Source organism: Canis lupus, chromosome 32 (genome assembly GCF_048164855.1).
Source record: "Canis lupus baileyi chromosome 32, mCanLup2.hap1, whole genome shotgun sequence".
NCBI lineage: Eukaryota > Metazoa > Chordata > Mammalia > Carnivora > Canidae > Canis > Canis lupus.
This window is the reverse complement of record NC_132869.1, coordinates 27,255,821-27,276,079: the sequence shown is the minus strand read 5'-3', so window position 1 is coordinate 27,276,079 and position 20,259 is coordinate 27,255,821. Positions and strand designations below refer to the sequence as shown.

Here is a 20,259-nt window from a genome sequence, read left to right as displayed (position 1 = left end):
CTGCAATATCATGGCAGCCTAATAGTCTGAGCATAGGACTATGAGTCCAGAGTAGTTGTAATCCAGGCTCTGTCACTATCCCAGTCTCAGCAAATAATAACTTATTTCCTTACATATTAGACTGGGAATGATTTCCCAAGGCTGGAAGGAAATAATGCCTCTCTTTGCAGAATTGCATCCAGGGTTTTAAGGCACTTGGTTTCCATACGTATTAAGAACTTGATCTGCAATTCTCTTTAGGTTTTTGTTTCCATTGAATAATGAAACGAAAATCTGACCTTCCCAATTACCTACCAACTTCCACCACCCAATTTCTGTTATTTTTAATGTTGTAGAACAATAGCTGTAGCCTAGATTACTGATTTCTGAGGTCAATTTTGTTTATGTATTTGTCCCAGGTATGTGTTTTGCCCGGTGCTTGCCTATGGTGGTTTCTTAATGACAGGGCGAAAACAAGGTTGCGCATGTACTTACCTTATGTTTTCATTTTGCATTGGTTGGTTCTTCCTTCTGTGTTGTCTGAAGGAACGTCGCAAGGAAGCCGAACGTATTGCTCGAGAACGAGAGGAACTGAGAAGGCAACAGCAGCAGCTTCGTTATGAACAAGAGAAAAGGAATTCTTTGAAACGCCCACGTGATGTAGATCATAGGTAGTTGCCTGCTTTCTTTTTTAACAGTTAGACTTGCTATCCTATGCCTTTGGAACTAAGACTGATAGAGGATTAACAAGTACAGGCAGCCATCACTGGAATAAAAAGTCATGATCCTTGGGGATGGGAATGATTGCAGGATGGGAGTGGATCCAGTGCATTGTCAAGCAGGAAGAGTCTGCTCTTTTTCCCTTTCCCTTCCTAATGCTAAATGTTTTTCCATTATGATTGGAAATACATCATCATAGTCTATTTTAGTGATGGTTCTCAAACTCAGACCCATTTTGAAAATTCTTACAGGGTAGTGCAGATAAACTTGGAAGTTACAAACTTGGAAAGATTGTGTTGTGTGTTTGTGTTCATGCTGCTTAATAGATTTCCAAATACACTCATTTAATTTTCTTAATATAAGTTGTATGAGATTTAATTGATTGTGTTGAGAATAATGGAAAGAATAAAATGTGCTCGGGACTTACCTAGCTAACCTTTCTGAACTTAGGTGTAACCGAAAAAGTTGTGTACTGTGATTAGAATTTTATTATAAAATAGTATCTGTCTTTTCCATTTATGAATTTTAGAACAGGCCATTTTTCAAGTTTTCTCTCCTGTGAAATTCCTCTAACGCTATATGACTTTATGTAATCTGGTAATTAAGTCTTTGCTAGTTTGTTATTGTAACTGAATGTTTTGTGTCTTGAGTTTATTAGCCCTCTGTATCCACAGTTCCTAGCATGTGGTATGTATAACTCCAAGTAAGTGTTGTTGGATTATTATAAAACTAATTTATATAAATGAGCAAATATTTCTCTTCAAGGCGAGATGATCCTTACTGGAGCGAGAATAAAAAGTTGTCTCTAGATACAGATGCACGATTCAGCCATGGATCTGACTATTCTCGCCAGCAAAACAGATTTAATGACTTTGATCACCGAGAGAGGGGCAGGTTTCCTGAGAGTTCAACAGTACAGTCTTCATCTTTTGAAAGGTAGATAACCTTGAAAGCTGTTGTATTTGGTACATGAGCCTTGCTAATAATAAGTTCGGTTTTCTATTAAAATGTTAATTGTTGTAGGTCAGATCTGAGTGTTCAGAATGAATCCTGTTTGATTTTTGTTTTTATTAATGTCAGTGTGATTCAGTATTCACAATTAGTTTGGGGCGCCTTGCTGGCTCCGTCAGTAGAGCATGCAACTCTTAATCTTGGGGTCATGAGTTTGAGCCCTATGTTGGGTATAGAGATTACTTAAATCAATAAACTTTGAAAAAAAAATTAGTAGGCAACCATAACAAGGTTAAGTAGATTGACTTTTATCTTCTTAACTTTGTTTAAAACTAGGTGGGAATATCATTAGCTTTGGATGTGTCTTAACTGTTGAGAGCTGTTGAGACTACCAATGTGAGTGTTTGGTGTAATTCTTCCCAGATGCTAAACAACCATCATGCCAGTCATTTAGCTCAGTTTAAAAGAATATAAGTTATTATAGTCAGAACTGGGTTTTTTTTGGCTTAAGGCTTTGCCTTAAGTTAATTTTTAAAGAAACTGTGATTTTTGTAAGTTACGCAAATAAAATTAAGAAGAATAAGGCCAAGTAAGTACTTCTCAGGACCTGTGTTCTTTCTTTTGGATAATCAATAGGCGAGAACGTTTTGTTGGTCAAAGTGAAGGGAAAAAAACACGTCCTACTGCAAGAAGAGAAGATCCAGGTTTTGAAAGGTATCCCAAAAATTTCAGTGACTCCAGAAGAAATGAGCCTCCACCACCAAGAAATGAACTTAGAGAAACGGACAGGCGAGAAGTCCGAGGAGAACGAGACGAGAGGAGAACTGTGATCATCCACGACAGGCCTGATATCGCTCACCCCCGACATCCTCGAGAAGCAGGGCCCAATCCATCCAGACCAACCACCTGGAAAAGTGACGGTGGCATGTCCACCGACAAACGGGAAACAAGGTATCTCTGTAGTGGCTGGTGGCATATAGCATATTTGGGTTTCAGAAAACAAAGGCGTAACAGAGTTTTGATTGGAGATGTCTTTGGGTTTTGTTTAACAGGGTTGAAAGGCCAGAACGATCGGGGAGGGAAGTATCAGGACACAGTGTAAGAGGGGCTCCCCCTGGTAATCGCAGTAATGCTTCAGGCTACGGAAACCGAGAGGGAGACAGGGGTGTGATCACAGACCGAGGAAGCGGAACACAGGTAAGTGCTTAAGGGTTTATCATCGCCTCTTCAGGAATAAAGTCAGAGGATATACTATTGTGATGTGGCTGAGATTGGTTAGAGTAGAATGATTGGGAGACAAGGTTCTTAGAAAAGATCTTAATACTTTTCATATTTTACTGTCAACAATTGAACATTCAATTTGAACATTAATAGTCCAAAGAAGGAAAATACCAGCCCAGAAATTCTTAAGCCCTTTTAATTAAAACTCCTGCTGAAATTTGAGCATTGTTAAATTTTGTAGATGAGCCTTGCTAGCAGTGAAGGTTTTATTTCTCTTTACGAAATTGAGGCTTTCAGACTAGGTGGGAAATCTTTGGCCTCTACTTGTGTTTCTCTTTCGCTTTTTCCTTCTTTTTTTTTTTTTTTTTTTTTTTTAATACTCTTCTAGTTCATTAGGTAGCTTAGAGTGTAGAACTGAGATAAACTTTTTGTCTCTTTTTTGTTCTTTTAAATCTAAAGGTAGATGAGTGGAATATCTTACATGTTTAAATTGCTTTTTATTTTTGTGACACTTCATTGACTTGAATATTTTGTAAGTTAATGAACCTGGCCAGAAGGAAGTATCTTCATCTCTTAGCAACTCAGATGAACCAAGACCTTTTTTTACCTAACCTGAAAGCATTCTGTTGATGAAATACTGTTATGTTAGTTGACAGCACAAATACAATATCTTCTTAAATTATATACAAAAAAGGATTCTGAAGTGTGTTTGTGTGGGTGTGTGTCCATCCTTCCATCTTCCAGCCTGATTATACTCTAATGCTACATCTTGTGTCTGAATACCTATTAGATTTTGTAGCAGTATTTTTTACTGGAAAATGTTTTTGATCCCTTGGCATCCTAGCTAATACTGCTACTCCTTTTCCATTTCATCCAGAGTATTCATGAAACAGATTTGGGCTTGATGGCATAAGCTTTCATGTTTCTAATAAGTTAGGAATGTTCAGTAGATTAGTTAGTTCATTGAGCTCTTTACCCTTACCCTGAACAGAACTTTTAAGACAGGGTTTGTAATCCAGACATTCTGCCCTATTTAGAATAAAACGTAGGACAGTCTCAGACTAGTCCTGCATTCTGATACCCGTTTAGAAAAGGAATCCTGAGGAGGAGATTCTGTTCCTCCCTTGAAAATTCTGTTTTTCCTAATATAGAGTACCTTCAGCTTTATTGTCTGTAGACTGTCATAACTTCTACTCTGCTTTCCTTGGGTCCTTAGTTCTATGGCTTTTGTTTCCTTGTGTTTTTCATAGTCACGTATGTAAGACCTTGTAAGAGTCACAGCAGTAATGAGCACGGTTTGAAATAAGATGACAGCTCCCGTGTCTGTGTGCTGTTTGCTTGTTGATCCTACACCCCACCCTGATTCGTCTTAGAGTTTTGACCCCTCACCGTGCCTTGTTACAGACCTATTACTCAAGGGTTAAAAAGTACATGCGTGCTGAAAGGTATGGAAATAGAAGTTACATTGCCCCCATATCCTACTCTGAAGCCAAGCAGCTTCTCAATATAAAATAGGTGGAATCCTTTGCATGTGCCCTGGTATTATTCACCTTCTTTTCTTCTCAAACATCTTTTTTTTTTTTTTTTTTTAAGATTTTGTTTATTCATGAGAGACACACAGAGAGGGGCAGGGACACAGGCAAAGGGAGAAGCAGGCTCCCTGCAGGGATCCCGATGTGGGACTCCATCCTGGGACTCTGGAATCACGCCCTGAGCCAAAGGCAGATGCTCAACCAAGCCACCCACCCACCCCCTCAAACATTTTATTGATTTGTTTCTGACATTAAGAGAATACCAGCGTATGTAATTTGGCATGAGGCTGCAGATGTCATGACTTTTTTTATACCATGTGATTCTTTAGCACTACCCTGAAGAACGACATGTGGTTGAACGCCATGGACGGGACACAAGTGGACCAAGGAAAGAATGGCATGGTCCACCTTCTCAAGGTCCTGGCTATCATGATGCAAGGCGAATGGGTGATGGCCGGACAGGAGCAGGCATGATAACCCAACATGCGAGGTAAGTAGTTACTCAGTTAAGACTTCTCTGCCAGCAAACATCCAAACCTTCATTCTTTCCTATTAAAGGGCAGTATAGTTTCTGAGAAATTTTACCACAGCGAGTAACAACCACAGCTCTGCCCACACATATCCCCATATTAGATCAAAATCTCCTGGAGATTATATGCAGGGCAGCTGAGGTTGATTTGTTAGTTTATGTTCTTCATTGTAAGTTCATTGAGTGGCATTCGCCATATGGATTGATTGAGCTACAAGTTCGTGCGTACGTCAGAATCCAGTAGATAATGAACACTAACTTCATGTCAGAACCATCATCTTGTTCACTACCTGGGACTCCTAACTAAAAGTCCTAGAAAGGAAAAGGAGACTGAAAGGATGTTCTACTCCCTTTTCAAAGAGCTCTAGTGAAACTTTTAAATATTTAACTAACCCAAAGCCTGTTCATGTTCTCAGAGGCGAGCTTTATTTTTCTCTGTGCACCAACATGCATTGTGGCCCTCAGCTGGCAAGCCTTTGGCTTCTCTCTCTCTTCCAAGCCCATCTGTCTTTCCCAGTCCCCTGTCTTAGAAGAGGGGATATGGCTCACTGATCCAACTTACTATTGTTCTGTGGTCGCTTCTGTCAGACTTGAGTGAGTGTTCATCTGTGCCTGCACAGCCTCGTCCCTCATTCTGTCTTTGATCTCAAAGGTTACCAATACCTTTTTTCTAGATACATCTATAGTCCTTTATTTTCTGAGCCCTCAGTCTCCTTGGCTATTACTCACTGTTGCTTTTCTTTTTGGGGGGAATGCTCTAATGTTTTCTAATGTATCATACTTTCTGCCCTTCTCATGGCCTTTGCTGGCTCCTTCAGATGGTTGAACTTCATACACTGCTCTTGATATTTAGCTCTGTGTTGTGATCTTTATGTAAATGCTTTGCTGTCTCCATAAATTCTGGGTCACGGGCAGACTCATTCCTCTCCTGTTTCAGACCTTCATGACCATGTGTCGCCTCCAGCTTGTTGGAATTTGCCAGTGCCACTATGCACCTTGTTCTCCCAAACTGGGCTTCATCCTTACATTGTTCCATTCCTAGCATATATTTCTAAATGTGGTTCTGTATTCTTAAAAAATTGTGAATAAGCTATGCCTTCTTCCTCATTTCAGCTTCTCAAAGTAGTCTTTTATCTTATCTGTTACTTAAACTTTATAAATTTAACTATTAGAACTGTTTTGTTATATCATTATTTGCTCCAAAGCTATATGAGCCGCCTCTCCGGGTCATCTAACCTGGGTTCCTCAGCCAGGCATTCGAACCTTTATGTAATCTGGTCTTATTCTACTTAAACTGTTTCATTGTGGGTTTTTATCTCTCAAATTGGTCATAGGGTCTTTTGATTGGTCTTTTTTCCCCGTGTCACTCATTAGTACCTGTTGTGTTGCCATTAAGCGTATAAAAAAATCTACCCCCCTCCAAAAGAAATCCCTGAATATTTCTGTGATGATGTCCTCTAGCTCAGAGTTTCAAGAAGTTTCTAATCGACTCCCATGCTGCTGATCTGAGGATCACGCTCTGAGAGCCACTGCTCCAAGCCATTCCTGTGCATACCAATAATTGGCTCACTCTGAGGCAGAGACTTTGAAGTGAGAGTACCCAAGTTTAGATCCTTGTTCCACCATTTATTTGCCGTGATCTTGGGCGAGTTACTTCACCTCTAGATGGTAATGGTACATACCTCACAGGACTGTTGAAAAGAGTTATTTAATATGGGTAAAGTATAAAGAACAGTGCCTGGTAAATGATTAGCACTATATAGTTATTAGCTGTAATTTATTCTTGTTCTTGACGATTTTTTTCTTTTAAACCTTTTTCAGTAATGCATCCCCAATTAATAGAATTGTACAAATCAGTGGCAATTCCATGCCAAGAGGAAGTGGCTCCGGATTTAAGCCATTTAAGGGTGGACCTCCACGACGATTCTGAAAATTAGCTCTCTGCCATGGTTTCAAGATAATTTATTGAAATCTCCTGTAAACTTTACTTGACTACTTATGAAGAGGACCTCTGACTTGCTTGAGAGTTCTGTCAGACTTTTCTTTTTTTCTCTTTTTTTAAAATTTAACATGATTGCTTTTCTCAATTTTGGAGAAGATGTTTAAATAGTTCCGTTGTAACTTTTAATAGTTTTGTGTATCATTCAACTTTTTTTCTTGCAGCACCGAGACACATTTGAAAAGATGGAATCAAAACCATTTTGTTTAAATCTGTGTGAATATAAAGAGTAGTTTGCAGCTGTGTGGTAGTAGTTTCATTTGCAGCATTAGCTCTGTGGTGTCAGGCTCTAGAGTTACTTCTTGTCACCAAGCGTTTTCAGCCTCCATTTTGAAGGCTGTCTAAGCTTAAAAAAGTCTGCTGTCTAATTTTTAGAGAATAAGATTGTTCCTTGCATTTCTGAGTATTATGTAACCTATTTTTGCAGAAGGTACTGTTACATTAAGTGCATCTGTGTATCCTGGTTTAAAAAAAATGTACTCTTTTTTGAAATAAACCTTCATATTCTGTATAGTTGCTAAAGCGTTGAGAACCTTTTTAATTGTAAAATGAGAGCCAATTTTCAGGTTAGTGTAGCAGCACACTCGTGTGGGTTTGCATGGTATGAAACCAAATAGATTAATGAAACCTTGGCCATGAGGTTTGTATCACTGAAGTTTTTAGACTGAGTTGTGCAGGTAAGTGCACTTTTAGGTAATCTGCACTGTTTGGTGGATAAATTCCATCTCTGGGAATTGTGTGGGTACTAATGTTTCCATGTTCCCAACTATGTTGAGAACTGGAAAAAACCCAGGTTCTAGCTTGGTGAATCAGTTGGGTCTTGTAAATACTTGTATGTGGGAAGGCATTGTTGTCTCTTTGTGAAAATAAAAATCCACGCCTGGAAGTGTATGTGTCTTTGTTTCCAGCTCTTTAAGTGTTAGTCTTCCAGCCCTTTCTGGAGTCACACCCAAAGTAATTGACTTGGTCTAGAGCTATAAAGGCATTCTTTGGGTCTGTGTCCCTAGGAAATAAATCTCACTTTGGTTCTTCATCTAGGTAGCTGGGTAGCACACCCTGGTGAAGTGTTGGAGAGTTAACCATTAATCTTACTTTAAAATTTTTTTAAAGGCATCTTTTCTAGGAAAGCCCTTTGAGGTAAATTCTCAATACTACCTCTTAAAGCCTCCCATATTCCCCTTCATATAATTCAGTGATGAATAATCCAAATGGTCTTGATTCTTGGATAATTCAACAGTCTGGAGGCTTGTATAAAGGGAAAGATGGGAATAAGGGATTGCTCTGAGGTCACCTTTGAATTTGAGAAGTAGCCTTTGTAAAAGCTCTTGTAAATGTCTGCAGGTGGATCTGGTTGTGTTTGTGAGATGACTCAGGCTTCTCAGTGGTATGGGCAGCCACAGTACCCTGGTCTCTGGCCTTTTGGGGAACTGGCACTTCTGTATTGCTCTGGATTTCATAACCTGTTTGTCTCTTCTTCTTCTTCTTCTTCTTCTTCTTCTTCTTCTTCTTCTTCTTCTTCTTCTTTCTTCTTTCTTCTTTCTTCTTTCTTCTTTCTTCTTTCTTCTTTCTTCTTTCTTCTTTCTTCTTTCTTCTTTCTTCTTTCTTCTTTCTTCTTTCTTCTTTCTTCTTTCTTCTTTCTTCTTTCTTCTTTCTTCTTTCTTCTTTCTTCTTTCTTCTTTCTTCTTTCTTCTTTCTTCTTTCTTCTTTCTTCTTTCTTCTTTCTTCTTTCTTCTTTCTTCTTTCTTCTTTCTTCTTTCTTCTTTCTTCTTTCTTCTTTCTTCTTTCTTCTTTCTTCTTTCTTCTTTCTTCTTTCTTCTTTCTTCTTTCTTCTTTCTTCTTTCTTCTTTCTTCTTTCTTCTTTCTTCTTTCTTCTTTCTTCTTTCTTCTTTCTTCTTTCTTCTTTCTTCTTTCTTCTTTCTTCTTTCTTCTTTCTTCTTTCTTCTTTCTTCTTCTTCTTCTTCTTCTTCTTCTTCTTCTTCTTCTTCTTCTTCTTCTTCTTCTTCTTCTTCTTCTTCTTCCTTTTCTTCTTCCTTTTCTTCTTCCTTTTCTCCTTCCTCCTCCTTCCTCCTCCTTCCTCCTCCTTCTTTCTTCTCCTTCTTTCTTCTCCTTCTTTCTTCTCCTTCTCCTTCTCCTTCCTTCCTTCCTTCCTTCCTTCCTTCCTTTTCTTCTTCTTCTTCTTCTTCTTCTTCTGATTTTATTTATTTAGATCTTTTTTTTTTTTTAAGGATTTTATTTATTTATTCATGACGGAGAGAGAAAGAGGCAGGGACACAGGCAGAGAGAGAAGCAGGCTCCATGCAGGGAGCCTGATGTGGGACTCGATACCAAGTCTCCAGAATCAGGCCCGGGGCTGAATGTGGTGCCAAACCGCTGGGCCACCGGGGCTGCCCCTTTTTGTCTCTTCTTAACACCACAACTATTTCAGTAAAGATTGCTGGTTAAATAGAGAAATGAACTGGTACAACCGCTGACCAGACAAAATTGGAGGTCTACCTTGGTGAGCTAGGCCAGTAGTTCTCAAGTCAGGGCCTACTGGACATTCATGGCTGGGGCCTAAGCATATTTTCCACAAAAGTTCCCCCAGAGGAATCCTGTGTGCAGGCGGCATTGAGAATCATTGATTAAGACAGAGTAGGTAAAACTGAATGCTCTTTGAAGAGCAAGCACCTGGTGATTTTATGGGTAATAGGTTTTTTCCTCATCACTGCTCAAACACATGTTATTTCAGTTTTAGAAACCCCATCTTTTGCCAGTGGGGGATGAAATGCTCTGATTAATGTGATTTTCTAGTTAACTGATAATTAATAACTTTATATAGTTGAACCACTCAGGAATGGACAAAGGGGGACTTCTGCACCAACTTTTGGAATTTGTGTCCAGAGCTTTCAGAACTGTCTTGGTTAGGCTGTGAAATCTTACTATTATTAATATTATACATTACAGTAATTTTTTTCATTCTGTTAACTAGACAGTCACCTCTGAGGAGGGCATAAAAAAATTTTAGCCGGATGCCAACATTACGAGAATATTTTGGAGTCTGGTTCTGACTTTACTAGCTTGTAATTTAATCCTTTTGGACTCTTAATTTCTTTATCCATAGATTTATCACCTTTTTGATGCCTACTGTTCAATTTCTGTTATAATAAAAATTCAAAATGTAGGCAGCTCTGGGGGTGCCTGGGCGGCTCAGTAGGATTAAGTCAGATTAAGAATCAAGAACTCTTGATCTTGGCTCAGGTCATGATCTCAGGGTTTTGAGGTGGAGCATCACATTGGGCTCTGCACTCAGTGGGGAGTCTGCTTCTTTCCCTCTCCCTCTGCCCCTTTTAACACTTGTTCATGTGCCCTCTCTTTCTCTAAAAAGAAATCTTTAAAAATATGTAGGAAGCTCTGATCATTCTAATCACAGGAAATTAAAGGGAAATTTTTTATCTCACACAATAAGGTAACTAATATGTGTGTTCTCCCTATATTTATATATTCAACATATTTTGATTTGTAATCCCAGCATGCTTTTTTGTAGAAATTATCAAGCTGATTTTAAACCTTACATGGAAATGCAAAAGAGTGAGATTAGTAAAAAAAAAAAAAAAAAAAAAAAAAAAATTAAAACCTAATTATGACAACTTGGAGGAATTACATTACCTGAATACTGTATCAGGCATGTTAAATAATAAATGAGCATGATTTGGGTCCTCACAGAAGTTACTATTTATTGTGCACTTACATGTGCTAGGCATTGTTACCAGGTAACTCACATGTATTAATTTCCACAACAAGGTTATGTTTTAGGTGTAGATGCGCTTTTTTTTTTTTTTAAACTATTATTTCTATTCTTTATGCGTGGAAACTAAAGAAATTTGCCCAAGGTTAATAAAGATAGCAAGTGGTGGAACCAAGATTCAAACATAGGCGCATACTTACAAGAGCATTAAATCATTTCATCCAGTATAGGGCATATATGAATATATTTGGATATATATATATAGGGTATATGAATATATATGGAATATGTAGGGTATGTTGTAATGTAGGAAACTGCTACAGAATTTTCTGAAGTGGTTATACCATTTTGCATCAGCAACATAAAGGGTAAAAATTGCTCCACAGACCCATCAATACTTGGTATTGTCAGTCTTTTTAATTTCAGCCAAATGGATGTAAACGATCTCATTAATTTACATTTCCCTGCTGACTTACGATGTTGAGTATGTTTTCATGTGCTTTTTGATCACTGATCTATCTTAGTGACTTGTGTCTTCAAATACCCCATTTTTAATTGTACTTTTTGTCTTACAGAGTTGTAAGATCTCTTTATGTTATGGATACTGGTCCTTTCTCAGACATATATTGGGAATATTTTCTTCCAGTCTGTGGTTTGCCTTTTCGTGTTTTGTTTTGTTTTTAAGATTTATTTGAGAGGGGAGGAGTAGCGCATGCTGGTTGTGGGGAGCAGAGGGAGAGGGAGAGGAATCTCAAGCAGGTTCCCTTTTGAGCATAGAGCCTGATGCAGGACTGTCTCAATGACAGAGATCATGACCTCATCTGAAATCAAGAGTCAGATGCTTAACTGACCGAGCCACCCAGGCATTCCTGCTTTTTCATTTTCTTAATGGTATCTTTTGAAAAATTGTTTTTAATTTTTTAAAGATTTTATTTATTCATGAGAGACAGAGAAGCAGAGACATAGGCAGAGGGAGAAGCAGGCTTGCCTCAGGGAGCCCAGTGTTGGACTCAATCCCTGAACTCCAGGATCAGGCCCTGAGCTGAAAGCAGAGCTTTCAGGCATTCCAATAATTTTTAATTTTGATGAAGTTAAGTTTATCATTTTTTTCTTTCAAATGTCAGGCATATTTTTGCTCTAGGTAGAAATCTTTGCCTACCCCCAAGTTTTTCTCCTGTGATTCTTCTGGGCCTTTTATAATTTTAGTTTCTACATTTAGATAAAATCCATTTTGAGTTGAATTATTTATGACATAAACTAAGGGTTGAAGTATATTTTTTCTATATGGATATCTAATTTTTCCTGTATAATTTGTTGAAAAGGCTTTTTCCTAGAAATTACCTAATCACCTTCATTTTCTTTTCTTTTTTTAAAGTAGGCTCCACACCCAGTGTGTAGTCTAAAACAGAGCTTGAACTCACAACTGAGATCAAGACCTGAGCTAAAGTCTAGAGTCAGGTGCTTAACAAACTGAGCCACTTTCACATCTTTGTTTTTAAAAAATCGATTTATATGTATGAATCTACTTCTGGATTTTGTTCTGTTCCATTGATCCATATGTCTGTACTTTCATGAATACCACACTGTCTTGATTATTGTATCTTTATATTAAGTCTTAAAATCAGGTAATGTAATTCTTCCAATGTCATTTATGTTTTTCAAAATTATTTTGGCTAATCTCACTCCTTTTAAAGTTAACTTGACGGCAGCCCGGGTGGCTCAGTGGTTTAGCGCCTGCCTTTGGCCCAGGGTGTGATCCTGGAGTCCCAGGATCGAGTCCCACATTGGGCACCCTGCATGGAGCCTGCTTCTTCCTCTGCCTGTGTCTCTGCCTCTCTCTCTCTCTCTCTCTCTGTCTCTCTGTCTTTCTCATGAATAAATAAATCTTAAAAAAAAAAAAGTCAACTTGATAATTTCTACAAAAAAAGCATGCTATGATTTTGAATTAAAATGTTGAATAAATTTGGAGAGAACTGACATTAACAGTATCGAATCTTCTAATCCATAATTAGTGTATCTCTTCATTTAATAGGCCTTCTTTAATATCTTTTAGCAGTAGGTTATAATTTTCATTATGTAGGTCATAATACATTTTTGTTAAGTTTATGCCTAAGTATTTAATATTTTTGATGCTATTGTAAATTGTATTTAATATATTGTTCATTGCTAGTACATAGAAACAATTGATTTTTATTTATTTACCCTTGTATCTTTTTTTTTTTTTTTTAAGGTTTTAAGTAATCTCTCCACCCAACATGGGGCTTGAATTTATAGCCCTGAGATCAAGAGTCTCATGCTCTACTGAGCCAGTTAGGCACCCCTGACCCTTGTATTTTTTGACCTTGCTAAATTTACTTATTAATTCTACTAGCTTTGTTGTAGATGCCTCAGGGTTTTCCATGTACACCATTCTATCTTCTGGAAACAAAGGTAGCATTAGATCTTCCTTACCAATTTCATTGCCTTTTTTCTCCTTTGCCTTATTGCACTGACTAGTATCTCCAATAGAATGTTGAATAGGAATAGTGAGGGCAGACATTCTTGCATAGTTCCTAATTTTAGGGGGAAAGCATTCCGTTTTTTGCCATTAAGTGTGATGTCACCTATGAGTTTTTCATTTATAACCTTTATGAGGTTGAGGAAGTTCCCATCTATTCCTAATATACCTGGGAGTTTTTATTATGCATGGGTATTGAATTCTGTCAAATGCTTTTTCTATGTCTATTGAGATGATCATAGGGTTTTCCTTTTCGTTCTGTTAATGGTGAATTACATTGATTTAAATCAACCTTTCATAGTAGAGAAAATTCATACTTAGTTATGATCTCTTTCTTTTTCTATCCATCCCAGATATTGATACAGCTGGGTTTGGTTTACTTAAATTTTGAGGATTTTTTTCACAGCTGCTTTATTGAGATATAATTCATACACCATGTAACTGACCCACTTAAAATGTGCAACTCTGTGCCTTTAGTACTCTCACAGATCACCACAATGATTTTTTTTTCACCAGTGATTTTTAGAACATTTTCATCACCTTCAAAAGAAACACTCTACTCTTAACTGTTCCCTCCTCACTCACTTCCTTAGCCCTCCCCCAATCCTAAGCATCCACTAATTTATGTTCTGTCTATAAATTTGGTAATGCTGGGTATTTTATGTAAACGAAATCATGTTACCTTTTGTGACTGGGTTTTTTCCCACTTAACATAATGTTTTCAAGGTTCATCTATGTTGTAGCATGTTATCAGTACTTCATTTCTTTTTATGGCTGAATGATTTTCTGTTGTGTGGATATACCACACATTATCCATTCATTAGTTGATGGACATTTGGTTTGAGTTTGCCTTTTGGTTTTATTTTTTTTTTTTTTTTATTTTTTTTTAATTTATGATAGTCACACAGAGAGAGAGACAGAGAGAGAGAGAGACAGAGACATAGGCAGAGGGAGAAGCAGGCTCCATGCACCGGGAGCCCGATGTGGGATTCGATCCCGGGTCTCCAGGATCGCGCCCTGGGCCAAAGGCAGGCGCTAAGCCGCTGCGCCACCCAGGGATCCCTGCCTTTTGGTTTTAAAAATAATGCTGCTATGAACATTCCTGTCATGTTTTCATGTAGGCATGTGTTTTCATTTCTCTTGGGCATAAACCTAGGAATGGAATTGCTGGATCATATACTATATGTTTATTTGCTTGAGGAACTGCCAGAGTATTTTCCACATTTGTTCTTTCATTTTATATTTCCATCAATTGCATATGTGGGTTCTGACATTTTCACTTTCTCACCAGTGCTTACTTACCTTTTTGATTCTAGCCAGTCAAGTGGGTGTGAAATGGTATCTCATTGTGGTTTTGATTTGCATTTCACTGATGACTAATGACACTGACCATCTTTTCCTTTGCTTATCCGTCATTTGTACATCTTCGTTGGAGAAATGTCTGTTCAGACCTTTTACCCATTTTTTGAATTGTGCTATTTGCCTTTTTGTATTGAGTTGTAAGAATTCTTTAAGGATTCTATCTAGGTAGAAGTCCCTTGTCAGATCTATGACTTGCAAATATTTTCTCCCATTCTGTGGGTTGTCATTGAACTTACGGTACACTTTAAAGCACAAAAGTTTTTAATTTTGACTTAGTGCAATCTATTTTTTTTTCTTATTGCTTGTGTTCTTGATGTCATTTCTAAGAATATGTTGCCAGAGCAGAAGTCATGAAAATTTACCATATGTTTTCTCCTAAGAGCTCTATAGTTTTAGCTCTTAACATTTAGGTGTGTGATCTATTTTGAGTTAATTTTTGTATATGTTACAAGTTAAGGGTCAAATTTCATTTTTTTTCATGTTTTTTTTTTCATTTCATTGGTTTTCCCAGCACCATTTGTTGAAATGACTATTATTTCCCCATTGAATAGTCTTAGCGCCCTTGTCAAAAACCAGTTGATCATGGACACATGATTTTATTTCTTGACTCTCAATTCTATTACATTGATCTATTTGTCCTTATGCCAATGTCACGCTACCTTTATTTTTGTTGCTTTGTAGTCAGTTTTGAAATTGGAAAGTTTGAATTTTCTTTCCTTGTTCTTTTGTTGTGGTGGTAAGAATTTTGCATTGTTTCCATGAAGAATAGTCTGTAATCTTCTTGTAATGTTTATGAGGGTAATGCTGGCTGTGTAATGTGATAGAGAACCATTTCTACCTTTGTCTTTTTCTAAAAGAGTTTGTATAAGATTTGTATTTTTTTCTGTAAGTGCTTGATAGGATTTACCAGTGACACCATCTGGGCATGGAATTTTCTTGCCATTGGGGAGGTGTTAAATTTATAGATTAAATTTCCTAAATAGATATAGGGCTATTAAGATTTCCTATTTCTTTTTGAACTAGTTTTTGTAATTTTTGTCTTTCAAGGAATTAATCCATTTTACCTAAGTGAACACATTTATTGACAGAAAATTATTTTATATTTTTCATTTATTTATTCATAGAGACACAGAGAGAGAGAGAGGCAGAGACACAGGCAGAGGGAGAAGCAGGCTCCATGCAGAGAGCCTGACATGGGACTCGATCCACGTTCTCCAGGATCATGCCCTGGGCTGCAGGTGTGCTAAACTGCTGTGCCACCAGGGCTGCCCAACAGAAAATTATTCATTATATTACCTTTTCCAATCTGTAGGATTTGTAGTGATGTCACCTTTTCCATTTCTGATACTGGAGGTCTGTTTCTTTTCTCTTTTTCTCTCGATCAGTCTGGGTTAGTAATTTTAGAGGTTTGTTTTTCCCTCCAAAGGGCCAGCCTCTGGTTTTGTTGATTTTTAAAAATCATTTATCTTTTCTACTCCTTGTTTTCTGATCTTACTCTTTGTTATCTTCTGCTTATTTGGGTTTAATTTATTCTTTTTCTCTCCTTAAGGTAGAAATTTAGATCATTTTCTATAGGCCCTTCCTTTCTAATTGTTTTATAGATTTATAGATTCTTCTTTAAATGGGATCCCTGGGTGGCGCAGCGGTTTGGCGCCTGCCTTTGGCCCAGGGCGCGATCCTGGAGACCTGGGATCGAATCCCACATCGGGCTCCCGGTGCATGGAGCCTGCTTCTCCCTCTGCCTATGTCTCTGCCTCTCTCTCTCTCTATCTCTGTGTGACCTATCATAAATAAATAAAAATTAAAAAAAAAAGTTTAAAAAAAAAAATAAAAATAAAGATAGTGGGACACAGTACAAAAACACTTGGATAGATGAAAGGTAGAACTCTGTTACTTACATTTCTGAGCAAGAAAAATCTTCCATGCAGTGCACCGCAGAGGATTGCACTCAGGGACATGGTAACAGCAAATTAGAGCTGTCAGGGGCATCTTAGGTATGGCAAGTGGGATGAGGTTAGCTGGGTTTCATGGACTCCCTGAGGATCAGCTATGTTTAATAATTTCACTAGGCAGCATAGGGATTGTCCTTAGTTGCCTGGTACCTGGCCCCAGGGTAATTAGGGTGGGTACATAGTGGCTTAGAGTATGAGAGCTCAATAAAGGTATTGGCTAAGGGTGTGGACTCAATCAGCCACTCTGGAAGGGAAACTGACTTGCTACCTAGCTAGGGCCTTTAAATTGGCTCAAGAGAGTTTATGTTTATTTATATAGACTTTATTCGTTTATTAGGGAGAGAGAACACAAGTGGGGGGAGGGGCAGAGGACGACAGAGAAGCAACACCCCCGGCCCCCTTGGCCCCCTGCCCCCTGCCACTGCTGAGTAGGGAACCTGATGCAGAACTCCATCCCAGAACCCTGGGATCACAACCTGAGCCGAAGGCAGATGTTTAACCAACTGAGCCACCCAGGCACCCCAAGAGAGCATTTTTAACTTCTAGAGATATTTCCTAAGGAAATGAAGTATAGATTTTTTTAAAAAAATATTTTATTTATTTATTCATGAGGGACACACAGAGAGAGGCAGAGACACAGGCAGAGGGAGAAGCAGGCTCCATGCAGGGAGCCTGACGCGGGACTTGATCCCGGGTCTCCAGGATCAGGCCCCAGGCCAAAGGCAGCTCTAAACCACTGAGCCACCCGGGGTGCCCCTGAAGTATAGATCTTGAAGAGCTATCTGCACATCTAAGTTCATCACAGCAGTATTTACAATAGCTAAGATATGGAAACAACATAAATGTCTCTTGATGGATCAATGGGTAAAGAAGTGTGTGTATACATACACACAATGGAAAATTATTCAGCCCTATTAAAGAATGAAATCCTGCCATTTGGGATCACATGGATAAATCTGAGGGACTTCATGCTAAGAAAGCCAGACACAGAAAGACAAATACTACATGATCTCACTTATATGTGGAACCTAAGATACTCAATTTAATAGAAGCAGAAAGTATAATGGTGGTTGCTAGGATAGGAGAAAGGGGGGGGGGGAACGACATAGGGACGTGTTGGTTAAAAGGTACAAAGTTTGAGTTTTGTAAAATGAAATGAATTCTTGTGTACAACATAGTGACTATAGTTAACAATACTGTATTTGTATGCTTGAAATTTGCCAATAGAGTAGATGTTAAGTGTTTTCCACAAAAGAAATGAAGGAAAGAAGAGAGAAGGATAGAGAAATGATTACTGTGAAGTGATGGATATGTTAATTAGCTTGATTGGGGTGATCATTTCACAATGTATATGTGTCAAAGCAGGCTGCCAACCATAAGTATATACAATGTTATTTATGCCTATGTGTTAATTATACCTAAAAAGCTGGAAAAAATTTTAAATAAAATTATAAATTATATATTAAAATTGACCTCTTAAAAAAATTGACCTCTTGATGTCTTGACATCAGCTTTGAGCTCTGTTATTTGGGGTATTTACCAACCTAAGTAGTAGAGGAGAACTTGAGAGAGTAGAACCAATCTGAACTTTCCAGCGTCTCTAACAATATCTTGGTGGAGTTGTAAAGTATGTTAAAAGCTTAAGTTCTATTTTTCATGACAATACTATCTTGGTGTATTCCTTGGGTCGAGGTGGCAGGTTCTGCAGTTAATTGTTGAAAGGAATGAACTGTTAGTTCAGTAAGATGTATTTAAATGTTAGTGGTATTTGTTGTAACCAAGGGGAAGGGGTATTTGTAGTGACCATTGATGGAGATACAGAACGAGAGGTGAGGAGGTGGCAAGCTGGAGTTGGGGAGAGTACGAGAATGCAGTGGGGGAGTGGGAGGTCCTGTCCCCAGGGAGGGGACAGTCTGGAGGGACAGACTGGGGAAAGCACTAGTTTCCATTAAGTTTTAGAATGCCACCAGATGGTAGCAAGCTCTCCAAAATATCCCCTTAGGCATGGGAATATTAGGGCAGAGAGCAAGGGCTAAGTAAACAGCACGACCAGGAAGCATAGGAGAATCCCTACTATTACAGAGGAAAGGTCACTACCTGGGTCTCACTTGTCAGTGTCTAAGCAGAGGTAGCCGTGGGTGTTGCTCGGCCAGTGGTCTCAGTGCCTGGAGTGCAGTCCTCCCCAGTGGGGCGATCGTGGGCTGGGGTGATGGCGTCCAAGGCAAAGTCTTCTGCAGTGGTGAACTTCGGGGCCAGAGCAGTGTGATCTGGGAGGGACTGGTGTATCCTTTCCAAGCGGATACCCACTAAGGTTGTTATGGGCCGTAGGTTTTTTGGTTTGTTTTTTGAGTTTTTTATTTTCTGAGGATAGAAATTACAAAATTGAACCAAGAGGAAAAACGCAAACTGTAAAATCCTGAGACTCTGACCATTTAATCTTAAAGTCAGTAACCCTAGGGACACCTGGGTGGTTCAGCGGGTTGAGCGTGGACTCTTGATTTCAGCTTGGGCCATGAAACAGGGTCATGGGATCAAGCCCTGTGTCGGGCTCTGCGTCAGCTCCTCGCCAGCTCCGAGTCCAATGAGGAATCTGCTTGAGATGCTCTCTGTTCTCTCCTTCTGCTCCTCCCCCAGCTCGTGTGCACACAAGTGCGTGCTCTCTCTAAAATAAATAAATCTTTAAAGTCACTAACTCTAACAGTTTTATTACGAGCACCTTAATTTTACATTCACAAAACTAATTACACTATAATGAATTTTAGGTTTTTTTCTGCGTTGTTACGTATTTTGTGTCTGAGGGTATAAACGTCCCTCATTTTTCTTTTTTTTTTTTTTAGGATTTTATTTATTCATGAGAGACAGAGAGAGAGAGAGAGAGAGAGGCAGAGACACAGGCAGAGGGAGAAGCAGGTTCCACGCAGGGAGCCCGACGCAGGACTCAATTCCGGGTCTCCAGGATCACACCCCGGACCAAAGGCAGATGCTCAACTGCTGAGCCACCCAGGGTCCCAATATAAATGTCCCTCCTACAACCCACAATATTAGACTAAGCTGCTTGTAGAATTTGAAGGCAATGTTGGGCTGAGAGTTTGACTTGTGTCTCTTAAGTGCGGGGACTTTGTGGGTGTACAGCTAGCAAAAGTGATGCTGGTACCCCTGATGTTGTCATAATCGGGCCAGAGTACCAGAACCCAGCTGGCACGATCAAACCCCTCGGAGTGTGGCCAAGTCTAAAATCTCCCCAATAGTCCAAGGTTTTGCCCAGATGGGTGATGAGAGGAGTTCTGCTGCAAATAGATTTTCAACCTTACGGCCTGACTTCGGTGCATGCTGTTACTCTGGTGCACGATTGCCAGTCCAAATCTCTGAGGTGTTGCAGCTGCGGCGGTAAACTGTGGGCAGCCCCTCCAACTTAGCCAGTTATTATGGGCCTTTTGTTGCGTGTGCTGGTTTCATTGTTGGCAGGCAAATGGCAGGGCCTCAGGGCTGCAGCGCTGGCGTTGCCACACTTGAGGTCGTGTGGGGCTCGGCACTTGCTCTGTTTGGTTGAAACAGTGACTGACTTGGAAGATTTGGGTTTCCGGATCACAAACCAGGGAAAGCACTCAGACCAAAAGTAACAAGACCAATAGGCAGTGGCGTGGTGTGCGACTGCACCTGTTGCCTCCAGTCCGCGGTAGGATTACCAACAAGGGGCTGTCTGGGCTCATCAGGGTGGGACACCATGGTGACTTTATTTTTTTAAAGATTTATTTTTTTATTTATTTATGATAGACATATATAGAGAGAGAGG

At 39.0% G+C, this 20,259-nt stretch overlaps 1 protein-coding gene across 16 annotated transcripts in view; it reads left to right on the top strand.

Moving 5' to 3' along the window:
• The window catches only part of SLTM (SAFB like transcription modulator), a 100,145-nt gene that overhangs the window by 35,703 nt on the left and 44,183 nt on the right, over positions 1-20,259 (top strand). For 15 of the 16 annotated variants that reach the window (XM_072808873.1, XM_072808871.1, XM_072808866.1 and 12 more), the window contains 6 exons: positions 526-650; positions 1,465-1,635; positions 2,287-2,601; positions 2,703-2,847; positions 4,733-4,893; positions 6,754-7,447. In XM_072808873.1, coding sequence (XP_072664974.1) covers positions 526-650; positions 1,465-1,635; positions 2,287-2,601; positions 2,703-2,847; positions 4,733-4,893; positions 6,754-6,862 — 1,026 coding nt within the window. In that variant the 3' untranslated portion in view covers positions 6,863-7,447. Of the gene's footprint in view, positions 1-525; positions 651-1,464; positions 1,636-2,286; positions 2,602-2,702; positions 2,848-4,732; positions 4,894-6,753; positions 7,448-20,259 lie in introns of those variants that run through there. The other variant, XM_072808869.1, reaches the window with a different exon arrangement.